Source organism: Tachysurus fulvidraco, chromosome 13, assembly GCF_022655615.1.
Source record: "Tachysurus fulvidraco isolate hzauxx_2018 chromosome 13, HZAU_PFXX_2.0, whole genome shotgun sequence".
In the NCBI taxonomy this organism is placed as follows: domain Eukaryota; kingdom Metazoa; phylum Chordata; class Actinopteri; order Siluriformes; family Bagridae; genus Tachysurus; species Tachysurus fulvidraco.
Genome location: NC_062530.1, coordinates 25,021,205 through 25,035,035, shown reverse-complemented (window position 1 = coordinate 25,035,035; position 13,831 = coordinate 25,021,205). Strand labels below are relative to the sequence as shown.

General features: G+C 36.5%; 3 protein-coding genes across 3 annotated transcripts in view; all 3 read right to left on the bottom strand.

Moving 5' to 3' along the window:
- The window catches only part of LOC113652646 (extracellular calcium-sensing receptor-like), a 3,210-nt gene extending 661 nt beyond the window's left edge, over positions 1-2,549 (bottom strand). The window contains exons 1-6 of the mRNA XM_027161851.2: positions 2,335-2,549; positions 1,943-2,234; positions 1,025-1,816; positions 621-848; positions 388-511; positions 1-250 (exon numbers count right to left, since the gene is read on the bottom strand). The exon at positions 1-250 is cut by the window's left edge and continues 661 nt beyond it. Coding sequence (XP_027017652.2) covers positions 1-250; positions 388-511; positions 621-848; positions 1,025-1,816; positions 1,943-2,234; positions 2,335-2,549 — 1,901 coding nt within the window. The remainder of the gene's footprint in view (positions 251-387; positions 512-620; positions 849-1,024; positions 1,817-1,942; positions 2,235-2,334) is intronic.
- A 2,629-nt stretch (positions 2,550-5,178) lies between these two features.
- LOC113652702 (extracellular calcium-sensing receptor-like) lies at positions 5,179-8,422 on the bottom strand. The gene is made up of 6 exons (XM_027161943.1): positions 8,208-8,422; positions 7,736-8,027; positions 6,862-7,653; positions 6,454-6,681; positions 6,232-6,355; positions 5,179-6,086 (listed from the first exon to the last, which is right to left on the bottom strand). Exons 1-6 carry the CDS (start codon positions 8,420-8,422, stop codon positions 5,179-5,181), a joined length of 2,559 nt encoding a protein of 852 aa, XP_027017744.1.
- Positions 8,423-9,946: 1,524 nt separating this feature from the next.
- On the bottom strand, positions 9,947-13,193 carry LOC113652544 (extracellular calcium-sensing receptor-like). The gene is made up of 6 exons (XM_027161655.2): positions 12,979-13,193; positions 12,582-12,873; positions 11,627-12,418; positions 11,271-11,498; positions 11,017-11,140; positions 9,947-10,848 (listed from the first exon to the last, which is right to left on the bottom strand). Exons 1-6 carry the CDS (start codon positions 13,191-13,193, stop codon positions 9,947-9,949), a joined length of 2,553 nt encoding a protein of 850 aa, XP_027017456.1.
- Between the last annotated feature and the right edge of the window lie 638 nt (positions 13,194-13,831).

Here is a 13,831-nt window from a genome sequence, read left to right as displayed (position 1 = left end):
CACAGAGCCAATGCAAAGAGCAGCAGGAAGCTCAGCTCAGAGTTATTGGCCCTGACTATTGGGGTATTTTTATATTTAAAGAATATGATTGCTATTATTACAGTCATAAATGTACCAATGGCAGAAATAGTTGTTAGTAAAATTCCCATAATTTCATCATAAGACAGATATTCGATTTCCTTCTTGACACAGGCATCCCTGTGAGGATTTGACCAATACTCTTGTTGGCATTGATCGCATGCAATTGAATCTGTAATAGGGTTAGAGCACACAAAAATGTTCTAAAAATGGGGCATCATTTATTGACAGTTAAAAAAAATGTTCCTAAGAATAAAGTTCCAATTCATTATTAGGTAATTTACATATTTTCTCCTGTTCCTATTTTACCTGTTATATTACTGATCTCTCCTTCAGCACATGGTATGCAGTCGAAACAGCACATGGGTTTTCCTTTCTGTACAGCTTTCCTTGTGCCAGGAGGACAGCTCTCACTACACACCGATATCGGTATCTATAATCCAGGAAACCATAAGCATAATTACTTACAAATGTATTATTACTCACAGTGATAATATTTTTGCAAATACATTCTTTATAGAAATCACATTGAGTGTACACACCTTATTGGTATTGTGTGCCCACGTAATTGAGGACATATTTACATTCAATCGCTCATGAACAGGAAAAGATGAGTCATAGCGGCCAACGGTGCCGAACACATGTTGATGTTCCTTATTTGTTTGCCAGTTTATTACGTCATATTTTGCAGCCGGGTCACCATTTACATCAAAATAAACTTCTTCTCCCTCACTAGTTTCAAAACGCACTTTTTTTAGGTGTTCCAGAAACTAATGAATCGGACACACAATTAAAAATGTTACAAAAACAAAATATGCTACACTAAGAAGCCAATATGGATTTGTATATTTATGAATAGTACTAAATTGCCGAATTCTGTGAATGCTATGTGTGTGTGTGTGACATATTGGTTTGACCAAATGATTAAAAGACAGTTTGAACTCACTGTAAGAGGATCAGGTTGCTTTTTTGATGGACATGTTTGTTTGCAGTCAAGAAGGCCATGTAGGGTATAGGCAACAGCATACACACCCTTATAGACGTTGTTGAAAATAGGCAGCAGTGACATGTCTGTGAATGTGTTTTCTATATCAGACAGTTGCTCATTGCCTGTGCAAATTTTTATATCTGCAGAATCATTCTGAGTAGGGTACTTACACTTAAACATAGCCTCCCAGAATTTAATAAAAATTTCACTTCCTGCAGATTTCAATGGATTTATATCTAGAATGAAGTCCTTTAGACCCATCACCTTTGTTTTGGGTATAGCTAGCCCTATGGCTCCTTGCAGAATATTGTGCTTGTCTAATGTGGCTACAGCAGAATCAGAGATCCAACCCTCTGTTCCTACCCACTGATATCCAGTGATGTTGTGCTCAAAAAACACATGAAGCAAGATCTCCAAGTCCCAGTGAGCAAGAAAAGCCACGATCACTCGAGAAGTGGAGCTTTTGATTTGCTCCACAATTCTCAGCACTTTTTCTTGTGAGTAGGTTCGAAAAAATGGAAGTGAGTATTCTAAGCAGACACCCAGTTGTTGTGCAACTTTAGAGAAAGTGGCCATTCCACTGTTCCCATAATCATCATCAGTTCTTATTGCTCCCACCCAGGTCCAACCAAAGTGTTTGACCATCTCTGCCAGGGCTCTGCTTTGATGATAATCACTCGGAATAGTGCGCAGAAATGACGGATATTTCATTTTGTCACTGAGGCACTCGCAAGTGGCATAGTGGCTGATCTAGAGAGATCGACACACAGAGGCACATTAGGTATTATGTATATTCAGAGCTTAACCATATAGATAAAGCATAACAAAATCACAAAAATCATTACACTGCCAATAAATAATGAAATAAATACTTACAATAGGGATGCTAAAGGGGCCAATACTTTTTGCAATGGCCATGCATGGTGATGAGGCTGTGTCTCCTATTATGGCTTGTACCTGGGCTGGCTTTGTACAGTTCTCGTTTGATTCTGATTTCTCATTTCCATTAATCAGTTCCAGTGCCACTTTTACCCCTCTTGCCATGGAGCTACACGTGTCATAGATCTTGTAACCCAGTGAAACACCAGGCAGTAATGAAGAACTGTTGTTGATCTCTTCTACTGCAAATATCAATGCCTGTGAATACTGGAAAGCTCTGAAATCAAGACTTAATAAATGAAAACACAGAGAAAGACAGGGATAGTTTAAAATAAAACCTTGGACCTTGCTGCTCTTTGGGTCATTAATAATACACTTATGCTGCTTACCTCATGCATTTTAGTGGAGGTGGCATCGACACGTAGGATAAGTCTCGGATTTCCCAACTGCTATGAAATGGGAAAATTCCTCCAACAATAATATCACCATTTTTCCATAACTGTGGGTATACAGGCTCTCCTTGCAGACTACACACACTCTCTTTAGCTGTGGAAAAATTAATTATGGCTATTACCATATGTAGGAATGTAAAAACAGGCTCCATGCATTTAAAAATGTTCAGGTGGAGATGAAGAGCACAATGTGGTAGGAACAAAGATTCAGCCAAGTGAGATGGAAAGAGTTCTGGTATTTATACATTTGGAAATACAAATCCTCTAAAGTAATGATGCACTAGTGGGCTGAAGATAATGGAGGTGTGACATGTGACAATGGGTCCTTCTGTTTCACCTATGGTTTTTGGTTCCTCACAATTTAGCCACATGATTTATTTTTAATGAAAGATTTCTGTGCATTTATTTAATTAGACAGATTGTATTTAGTTTTACAATTATCAGTGTTTATACATTAGATAATGTTGTAAAATGATCAGAGAATAAGATTTATTATTAACTATTCAGTTGATTTCTTGTACTTATAATACAAGTACTAATAATGCTTTACATCAAGTATTATTTATTGTCTCTTTCATATTTGTGCATATATCCTTGGCCTCTCGGCCAGTGAGGCTACCTACAAAATCATTTATATCTGCTATTTCAAAAGATAACAACTACTAATATAGAAAAAAATACACAGATAATAATAGAAGTAAAAAAGAAAAAAAAGAAAAAAATAATAAAATATGCGGAAAGCCAAATGACTTATCTTCTAGTAGGAACTATGGTGGATTTCATGGAGTGGATTAGATATTTAATAGGTTTGTGTTGTATAACGTTGAAGTGGATTAACAGAGACAGAAACGGAACATTTGATATCGATGATCTTTATCATCTTTCTGAAGTCAATGCATTTTTACATCATATTTCCTGACTACCAAAAGTGACTTGCTACCATCTGCTGGAGGACTGGCAATATTCCATGTAATATATTACAGTAATTCCAGTTTATATATAATAATTTATTGAGTGATCAACATTTTTGTGGTAAAAACATCTGGTGGTGCGTAAGTTGACATATTTCACAATCAATCAAAAACGTATTACAGCCATTTTGTTGGAATTTTGACTTTACGAGTACGAGGCTAGCTTCTTTTTTTGAACGGCTTTCATTTAATTTTTTCATCATACATTTTTATCTGATGCAGATTCCAGAAACTTGTGGTGGACATATGAACCAATTCATATGTATGCAGGCTCTTCCTGTGTCTCACCAGGAAACAACGGCTATTTCTTGTCTTATTCAGAATAATGACAGCAATACAAAAAATTAAGCAAAAACCTGGTGATGTATACTGTACCTAAAATTAGCATTGTTTAAAAGAACACAAATGTACTAATTTTCTGAATGCTTCCTTGCATTTTAACTAAGATCGTGCACTACATTTGGAGTTTATATAACCAAACAGGACACATTTTCACTTTTCTAACTGATGTGAATAGGCCAGCTCTCCTTGCAGGCTTGACGTTAGCCCTACATAGCACAAGTGCATGAGTAAATACAGATTCCATCAAAGTATTCAGGGAAATATCAGAAACATCAGTTAAACCTGTATGATGTAAAGATGTATTAATACAGATGTATTTAGAAATCCCCTGCAGTCGTGGAACTTTCAAATATGAGCATCACAAACAGGTAGGGCTCACTGACATAATAAATGTGTTTATTTATTTATTTTCATTTTTTGTCATTAGTACCATGTTATTTAACATATTATGTGCAATGTTCTTTATATAGTCTTTTGGATACTCCTAACCCTTATAATTAATACATCTATCTTTATACATCTGTTCTAGTCATATACCCAAGATATCAGTTATCAGCTTATTACAGTAAGCATAATAAGAAAAGGCTTTTATTATTGTCACATATACATTACAGCACAGTGAAATTATTTTCTTCACATATCCCAATATCCCAACAATATGTTCTGTGGTCAGAGCACAGTGTCAGCCATCATGAGCCATCAGAACATGCACAACTGGAGTATAGAGATGGTTTAGGGCCTTGCACAGGGACCCAATAATGGATATTTTAGAAGGGTCTTTTTTTTTTTTTTTTTTTGTCTGTTCTGGTAGCTTCCCTGCTCTCAAGAGGCCTATTGCAGCAGCTGGACCAAAGTTCTGGTTATCTAGTTTCTATGGATTATTCAGTTGATATAGCTTATTCCTATTACCTATCGTCAAGAAATGTCCATAAAATTAGGGGGACAAATCTAACAAATCATATTAATCATGGGTAACACTGTGGCAATATTCTGTTTTACTCTTTATTTTTTATGATCTAGTTGCAGTTGTCTTCATAAAGGGGATGGTCTTCATAAAACTTATTCTGAATCCTATATGGGAACATTTATATCCTGTCAGGAGTCGTCCTTTCCAGGATGACAATAAGGATTCACTGAATGGATCGATGAAGATGAAAATTATGTCAATCAAATGCTATGGCCATCATAGTTCTTAACACCGACACCTACAGGAGTTTCTGTATATAATGATTGTGGGGACAGTTTCTTTCTACAATCAACAAAACAACAGCTAAAGTACATTTTGAAAATGTCCGTCACTGGAGTGCAGCTCTAGGGATTTGTGTAATCTGTGCCAATGAACAGGTACATTGAAGGTGATCAGTGGTGACTCATGATGGCCCAACTAATGCAAAAATACACAGCAACTTGAAAGTCCAAAAAAAACAAAGCAGATAGCCACAAATGTAAATGAACCTACAGTACTGGCTCAACTACCTGGTATTTTACCCATAAGTTGTTTCTTGTTATTCTTTTCTGGTTTCAGTATGATTATGTAACACTTTGGGAAAAATATGCAGAATAATAAACCAAAGCTTGATGCTAAAATGGCAAATATCTCTACAGCTACAGTGAATTTTCCAGGTGAACTGACATAAGCAGGAATAAATGTGATCCAAACTGCACAGAATATCAGCATGCTGAATGTGATGAATTTGGCTTCGTTAAAGTTATCGGGCAATTTCCGGGCCAGAAAAGCCAAGATAAAACACAACAGTGCTAAAAGTCCTATATAACCCAGTACAGCCCAGAAACCTAAGGCTGATCCCAAATGGCATTCTAGAATGATCTTTTCCTTTGAGCGCTTTAGATTTTTAAAGGGGAAAGGTGGGGATATTATTAACCAAAGTACACAAATAATGACCTGTACAAGAGTGAAGGCGAGTACACTGAGTCTCTGTTGTGGAGGCCCAAACCATTTCATGACATTACTTCCTGGAAGTGTAGCCCTGAAGGCCATTAACACCACTACTGTTTTTCCCAGAACACAGGAGATACAGAGGACAAAGGTGATCCCAAACGCTGTGTGGCGCAGCATACAGGACCAATCAGAGGGCTGACCAATGAAAGTAAGTGAACAGAGGAAGCACAGAGTCAGAGAGAAGAGCAGCAGGAAGCTCAGCTCAGAGTTGTTGGCTTTGACTATTGGGGTACTTCTATATTTAAATAATATCATTGTTATTATCATCGTCACCAATGCACCAAGAATAGAAGCTGCTGTCAGTAAAATTCCCATGGTTTCCTCATAAGAAAGATATTCAATTTCTTTCTTTACACACTCATCTTTCTGAGGATTAGACCAGTAATCCTGCTGGCATTGTTCACAGGTAATAGAATCTGTAGAGTAGGAAAGAACATGAGTTTTTGGTAAATTCTGAAGCAGTTCCTGTAATAAGGAATTAAATCAGGATTTAAGACTAAACTTAAAGACATTATAATGTTGTAAACTTCATATTCGTTTACTCTTTGGGGTTCTTGGTACCTGTCATATTACTGATCTCTCCTTCAGCACACGGTATGCAGTCGAAACAGCAGATAGGTTTTCCTTTCTGTACAGCTTTCCTTGTGCCAGGAGGACAGCTTTCACTACACACAGATTTTGGCACCTTTGATAAAGAAAGAACTTAATTACACGTTGCAAGTACTCACTTTTTAAGAGGAGCTTTTTTATTGTAACCCATGTAGAGAATTCCTTTTTCCTCACCTTAGTGTTGTTCTGTGCCCACAAAATATGAGTCATATTTATCATTAGATGCTCCCGAAAAGACACAGAAGAGTCATAAAGTCCAACAGTCACAAGTTCATGTTTATAGTCTCTGTTTACTTGCCAGTTTATTATTTCATATTTTGCAGGAGGGTCACCATTTTCATCAAAATAAACTTCTTCACCGTCTTTGCTTTTGAAATGCACCATTTTAAGGTGCTGTAGAAACTGTTAAGACACATCAGAGTCTATATTTTAATTACCATTTTTAGTTAAAGGTTGTTAACATCATAAAGTTGTTCTTGTTATTCATAGTGTTTTAATATTTGCCTGCTTACAGTTACATGTATATGTCAAAGCTCTTAGGCCTTAATGCAAAAACAAGAATTTAAAAAATTGCTGACTCACTGTGAGAGAATCAGGCTGAGTTTTCGTAGGACATGTTTTGTTACACCCGAGAAAGTTATGGAGGGTCTGTGCAATAGCATATACTCCTTTATACACATTACTGTAAATAGGCATTAGGGAAACGTCACTGTATATGTCTTCCACCTCAGACAATTTCTCCTCTCCTGTGCACACTGCTATGTTCACTGAATTACTCTGATTTGTATATTTACACTTAAAGAGAGTCTCCCAGAATTCTTTAAAAATGACATTGCCTGAAGATTTTAGCGGCCTTACTTCTAGAAAGAAGTCTTTTAGACCTGTAACCTTTGTTTTAGGAATGGCTAGCCCAATGGCTCCTTGTAATATTTTGCTCTTGTCAAGTTTGGCAAGTTCTGAATCAGAGATCCAACCCTCTGTTCCTACCCACTGGAATCCAGTGATGTTGTGCTCAAAGAAAACATGAAGCAAGATCTCCAGCTCACGAGTGCCTAGAAACGCCACAATCACCCGAGACGTGGCACTTTTGACCTGGTCGACAATATGCAGTACTCTTTCTTTGGAGTATGTTTTAAAAAATGGTAGGGAATACTCTATGCATATGCCCAATCGTTCTGCAACTTCAGTAAATGCAGCCATCCCACTGTTACCATAATCATCATCTCTTTTTATCGCTCCCACCCAAGTCCAGCCAAAGTGACTGACCATCTCTGCCAGTGCTTTGCTCTGGAAGTAGTCGCTAGGGATAGTGCGCAGAAAGGAAGGGTATTTCCTTTTGTCACTGAGACACTTACAGGTAGAAAAATAACTGATCTAAAATGGTACATAAAACAAAATGTGAGTAAAATAAATGTTTTTGTCTAATATTATTAATTGCTAATGATTAAATACTTACTTGAGGAATGCTGAAAGGTCCAATACTCATCGCTATAGCCATCGACACTGATGAGTATGCCTCACCTATTATGGCTTGCACCTGCGCTGGCTTTGTACAGGGCTCACTCGAGATTGAGTTGTCATATCCATTCACAAGAGCCATAGCCATTTTGACCCCCAGTGATGCAGAACTACATGTGTCATATATCTTGTAGCCCAACGTGATTCCAGGCAATAACAATGAACTGTTATTGATCTCCTCTATTGCAAAAATCAGGGTCAGTGAAGACTGTAAGGCTGTGAAATCAAGACTTGTCAAAAATAAAATAAAATAAAATAAATAAAATATTATTTGAGATTAGAGTGTTTTAATATTAGTTCATCTTAATGAGTTCAATCACTGAGTTGTTATTTTGGGGTCATGAAACTCAATCAAAATACATAATTGTCCAATTTCTTGTGTAATACTGTACCTTTCTTATATTTCTTACCTCATGCACTTCAGTGGAGGTGGAGTGACCGAATAGGACAAATCTGTGATCTCCCAATAATTGTGTAAGGGGAAAATACCTCCAATTATGATATCTCCATCATTCCACAGCTGTGGATATAGTGGATGTCCTTGTAGGTTACAAGTAGTTAAATTAGCTCTTGAAAAATTAAGAATGGCCATTACCACATGCAGTAAAGGAAAAACTGGATCCATTGATCTATTCAGCAGTAAAAATGCTAAGAGCATACACAATGTGGTTGATTTCGTTTAGATGAGCAGTAAGCAAAACGGATGAGCTGCATTTATAATTTAGTTGGACAAATCCTCACTGGAAGGGTGACGTCTCATGGCCACAGTAAATGGGGGTGTGCCTTTCATACGTGACTATCACTAATCATAAAAGAGTATTCAAGGCTTTGTTTAAACTATTTTTTTAACCCTTTCATATCCACTGGAATGCACAGAATGTTATGATTTTTTTTTTTTTCAGTAAAATGCCTACATTAAGACAGTGTCTACTGGTTGGTTGTTTATTACTGGCCAAACAATCACAAAAAACCTTTCCACATGGAACATTTTTATCAGTCTGTAGAGAACTACAGAAAATGTAGCACAGAGTCAGAAAGATTAATAATATCATCTTACATCATGTATAAAAAAAATTTCCCCCGTAAATGTCAACACAAGCAGCTTCATTTTAAACCGTTTTATTAAATAATCAGTTAAGTACAAAGAATTGGAAAACATATTAGAAAATATGATGAGCTTCTGGATCATGGACTTTCTCAATATCAGAACACAGTGCATGAGGATTAAAAACTGAACCTCCTTTACATTTATCCTGAACATAGCAACACAACACAGTGCTTTAAAAAAGGTTTGGTTTAATGCAATTTTAATACAATAAGAAAAAATATTATAATAAAAAAAAAAGAAAGAAAAGAAACGTTTACCTTTGGTCTTTGAAGAGGTTTATTTATTCCCATACTATAAAATCACATCTTTGTGATGATCTATCTGATTTCTTTTATAGAATCCAAGCGGTTCATAGTGTTTTCTCACTATGAGAAATTAAATCCTTGTATGTATTGTTTGTATTGAATGGTCAGATGTATTGCCACTGCATATACAGTAACCACTGCATATAACCACTGCATATAACCACTGCATATAACCACAGCATGTATTACTACTGCATAAAATGTATTATCTTATCAGAATAGTGAATGTCTATAGTGCTTATGAAGCTGATTTTCGTGTTTTGGGTTTGTGACTATTACAGTAATGCTTGGTATAACAATTCAATCAGCAGTTTACATTTGACTGATATTTGGTGCTTCAATGTCTCACATTTAAACATGTACCGAGTGAGAGACAATGCAGTTCATGTTACAAAAGAGCCAAAGACAAGTTTTAAGAAGTTGTTATCATCTACCTAGAATTAAAAGACAGTTGCTATATTCAAATGGCGTTTTATGTTCAGTGTCTGATAATGTGAATGGTGTTTGAACATACAGGTCTGGCAACAGGGGGAAAAACTTTTTCTTAGTTGCATTATTATTGTATCATCAAATTTGTATTTACACTTCATATTTACACTGAAAACTGGTATAGTACACATAATTCAAAATCATCTTACATAAACTGCCTCACTATATACGATTAAGGTAAATAAAATTATACAGCTGAGGTCACATGTGTTAAAGTGAACCAAAAACAAAAAGAAAGGTCACTAATTCAAATAGCTTTGCCCATCATTTGCTTTTTAGTATTCTTCTCAGGTTTCAGTATTATTATGTAACACTTCGGAAGAAAGATGCAGAATAATAAGCCGAAGCTTGATGCTAAAATGGCAAATATCTCTACAGCGACAGTGAATTTTCCAGGAGAGCTGACATAAGCTGGGATAAAAGTTAGCCAAACTGCACAGAAGATCAGCATGCTAAATGTAATGAATTTAGCTTCATTAAAATTATCGGGTAACTTCCGGGCCAAAAAAGCTAAAAGAAAACATAAAAGAGCCAAAAATCCGATGTAACCCAGCACGGCCCAGAAACCTAGGTTTGAGCCTAAATGACATTCTAGTATGATCTTTTCCTTGTAGAGTTTTAGGTTTTTAAATGGGAAAGGAGGGGATATTGTCAACCAAAGCACACAGATAAGAACCTGTACAAGAGTGAAGGTGAGTACACTGAGTCTCTGCTGTGGAGGCCCAAACCATTTCATGACATTACTGCCTGGAAGTGTAGCCCTGAAGGCCATTAACACCACTAAAGTTTTCCCCAGAACACATGAGATGCAGATGACGAAGGTGATCCCAAACGCTGTGTGACGCAGCATACAGGACCACTCAGAGGGCTGACCAATGAAAGTAAGTGAACAGAGGAAACACAGAGTCAGAGAGAAGAGCAGCAGGAAGCTCAGCTCAGAGTTGTTGGCCTTGACTATTGGTGTATTTTTATGTCTAAAGAATATGATTGCTATTACCATCGTTATAAATGCACCACTAATAGAAACAGCTGTTAGCAAAATTCCCATCGTTTCTTTGTAGGATAAATATTCAATTTCCTTCTTCACACATTCATCTCTCTGAGGATTTGACCAGAAATCTTGATAGCATTGTTGACATTCAGTGGAATCTTTCACAAAATAAGAGAGGAAATAAACATAGCTTCAGATTCAAGAAAAAAATGTTGGTGTTACAAGAACCACAAATACCTGACTGAAAAAAAAAACCTTCTGGACAGTTCATTAGTCATATAGTTGATAGAGCAAATTAAGTGATAGAAGGAAGGAAATTTTAGTACCTGTCATATTACTGATCTCTCCTTCGGCGCAAGGTATGCAGTCAAAGCAGCAGATGGGTTTTCCTTTCTGTACAGCCTTCCTTGTGCCAGGAGGGCAGCTCTCACTGCATACAGACTTTGGCACCTACGATCAAGAGACGTATTTAAACAACCTAAACTTAAATTATTTAACTGCAAACTTTCAGCACGTTAAAATTTTAGCAATGATTTTTATTGGGATTGCATTGAGATTCTAATTTCTAATAATTCTTCACCTGATTTGTATGTTGTGCCCACATGATATTGGTCATATTTACAAATAGATGGTCATGACCCGTTAGAGAGGAGTCATACTGACCAACAGTGATAAACTCATGCTGATTCTCTTTATTTAAATGCCAGTTTATTATCTCGTACTTTGCTGCAGGGTCACCATTTTTGTCAAAAAAAACATCTTCACCCTCTTTGGTTTTAAAATGCACTCTCTTAAGCTGTTGTAGAAACTAAGAAATTAAACACAATAGAAGTAATGCACATTACAATATGATAAGGGAGTACATATTAAGCTACACACTACATTTTAAAGCATTTTGGATGATTATTTGGATTATGCTAAGTACTTGAAACTCACAGTGAAAGGATCAGGCTGTTTATTCGTAGGGCATGTTTTCTTGCAGCCAAGAAGTTCATGTAAAGTATAAGCAATTGCATATACACCTTTATAAACATTATTGAATATTGGCATTAGGGTCATATCAGTAAATGTGTTTTCAACCTCAGACAGCTTCTCATAACCAGTGCAGGCTTTTAGGTTCTGTGAATTATTTTGCAGTGCAAATTTACATTTAAACAACGCCTCCCAGAATTCAGTAAAAATAGCACTGCCTACAGATTTCAGTGGATGTATATCTAAAATGAAGTCCTGCAGACCGGACACCTTTGATTTAGGGATAGCTAATCCTATAGCTCCCTGCAGAATATGGTGTTGATCCATTGTGGCCAATTCTGAATCAAATATCCAGGCTTCAGTTCCAACCCACTGGAATCCGGTGATATTGTGCTCGAAAAATACTGCCAGTAAACTCTCCAAGTCCAAGTTGTCAAGGAATCCAATAATTACTCGAGAAGTAGAGCTTTTGATTTGCTCTACAATTCTTTGCACTTTTTCTTGTGAGTAAGACCTAAAATACGGAAGGGAATATTCTAAGCATATGCCCATCTGTTCTGCAGCTTCTATAAATGCAGCCATTCCGCTGTTACCATAATCATCGTCTCGTCTCATTGCTCCCACCCAGGTCCAGCCAAAGTGCTTGACCATCTCTGCTAGTGCTCTGCTTTGGTAATAATCACTAGGAACAGTTCGCAGAAACGAGGGATATTTCCTCTTGTCACTGAGACACTCACAAGTGGAGTAATGACTGATCTAAAATTAGATTTACAAATGTAAATGCCAATTATAATATGACACAAGAAAATTAAGGTAAGTCACAAGAAAAAAAAAAAAAGAAAAGAATTTATCTCCACATTTCCATTTTCAACATGCACACTTAAAAAAAATAATAATAATATAATGAGTAAATTCTTACTAATGGAATACTGAAAGGTCCAATGCTCTGTGCAATAGCCATGGACACTGAAGAGTATGTGTCACCAATTATGGCCTGCACCTGAGCTGGCTTTGTGCAGATCTCATCCAAGACTGAGTTCTCATTTCCATTCACAAGTGTCATTGCGACTCGTGCTCCAATTGTTGATGAACTGCAGGTGTCAAATATCTTGTACCCCAGTGAGATTCCAGGCAGTAAAGTGGTACTGTTGTTAATCTCTTCAACTGCGAAGATCAAGGACTGTGAATACTGAAAGGCTCTGAAATCAAGACTAATTTATAACAATCAGAGAAAAATAGTGACGTTATTTACAAAAAAAATTTTCATTGTTGTTTAATTGTGAATGATCTGATGCTGCATTTGCTAAATCTCTTACCCAATACACTTCATTGTTTGTGGCATGGCCACATAAGTCAAATCTGTCGTCTCCCAATTACTATGGAAGGGAAAAAGTCCTCCAACAATGATATCACCATTCTTCCATAACTGTGGATATGCAGGCTCACCTTGAAGTATACAAGTAGTACCATTACCTTTAGTGAAATTGATAATGGCCATTACCATATGTAATAGGATAAAGATGGACTCCATCTATCTGTCCAGCTATACAACAGTGGTACTGGTTAAAAGTTTGCCAGGTCTGGTGTCTCATCTGGGTGATTAAACATTATTTAGTAGTATTTATACAGACAGGATAACAAATTCTCTGTGGTAATATTACACTGGTGAGAAAAAGGAGGTGTGACTTGCAACTGTAATCAACAGCAATCTGTTGTATGTAGGCCTCAATCTTGTGTTTAGCCTGTGTACCTACTGGATGCCTTAGCAATGTTTTTTTTTTGTTTGTTTTTTTTTGGAGCTTTTATTATTGTATACATTTCATTTTTGCTGCCTTAATATTCATCTTCTTCTTCTGTTTCCTCTTCTTCTTCTTCTTCTTCTTCTTCTTCTTCTTCTTCTTCTTCTTCTTCTTCTTCTTCTTCTTCGTATTAATCTCTGCAAGTTGTCAGCCTCTTTATCAGGATTCAAAGATTTTCTTGTCCACATTTATTAGTAAGGTGGTTCAAAAGTTCTTGAGGTGTTTAGAGGCCAAGTTGTCCAAAGACAACTTGGATGAAATCCCATTGGGTCCTGAAGACAATTTTAACCCTAGATTTCTTATTAAAGGTGGGGTGCACAATGTTTGAAAAATGCTTCAGAAAACTGAGTCGAGCCAACTAACAAAACAA

Excerpts from the sequence above, each read along its gene's own strand:
- LOC113652702 (XM_027161943.1), bottom strand. The coding sequence starts at position 8,422 with ATGGATCCAGTTTTTCCTTTACTGCATGTGGTAATGGCCATTCTTAAT. Across the intron at positions 6,682-6,861 it reads CTCAGCCTGATTCTCTCACA|TTTCTACAGCACCTTAAAAT; the intron begins GTGAGTCAGCAA and ends GTGTCTTAACAG. Across the intron at positions 6,087-6,231 it reads AGAGATCAGTAATATGACAG|ATTCTATTACCTGTGAACAA; the intron begins GTACCAAGAACC and ends CCTACTCTACAG.
- LOC113652544 (XM_027161655.2), bottom strand. The coding sequence starts at position 13,193 with ATGGAGTCCATCTTTATCCTATTACATATGGTAATGGCCATTATCAAT. Across the intron at positions 12,419-12,581 it reads GACCTTTCAGTATTCCATTA|ATCAGTCATTACTCCACTTG; the intron begins GTAAGAATTTAC and ends ATCTAATTTTAG. Across the intron at positions 10,849-11,016 it reads AGAGATCAGTAATATGACAG|ATTCCACTGAATGTCAACAA; the intron begins GTACTAAAATTT and ends ATTTTGTGAAAG.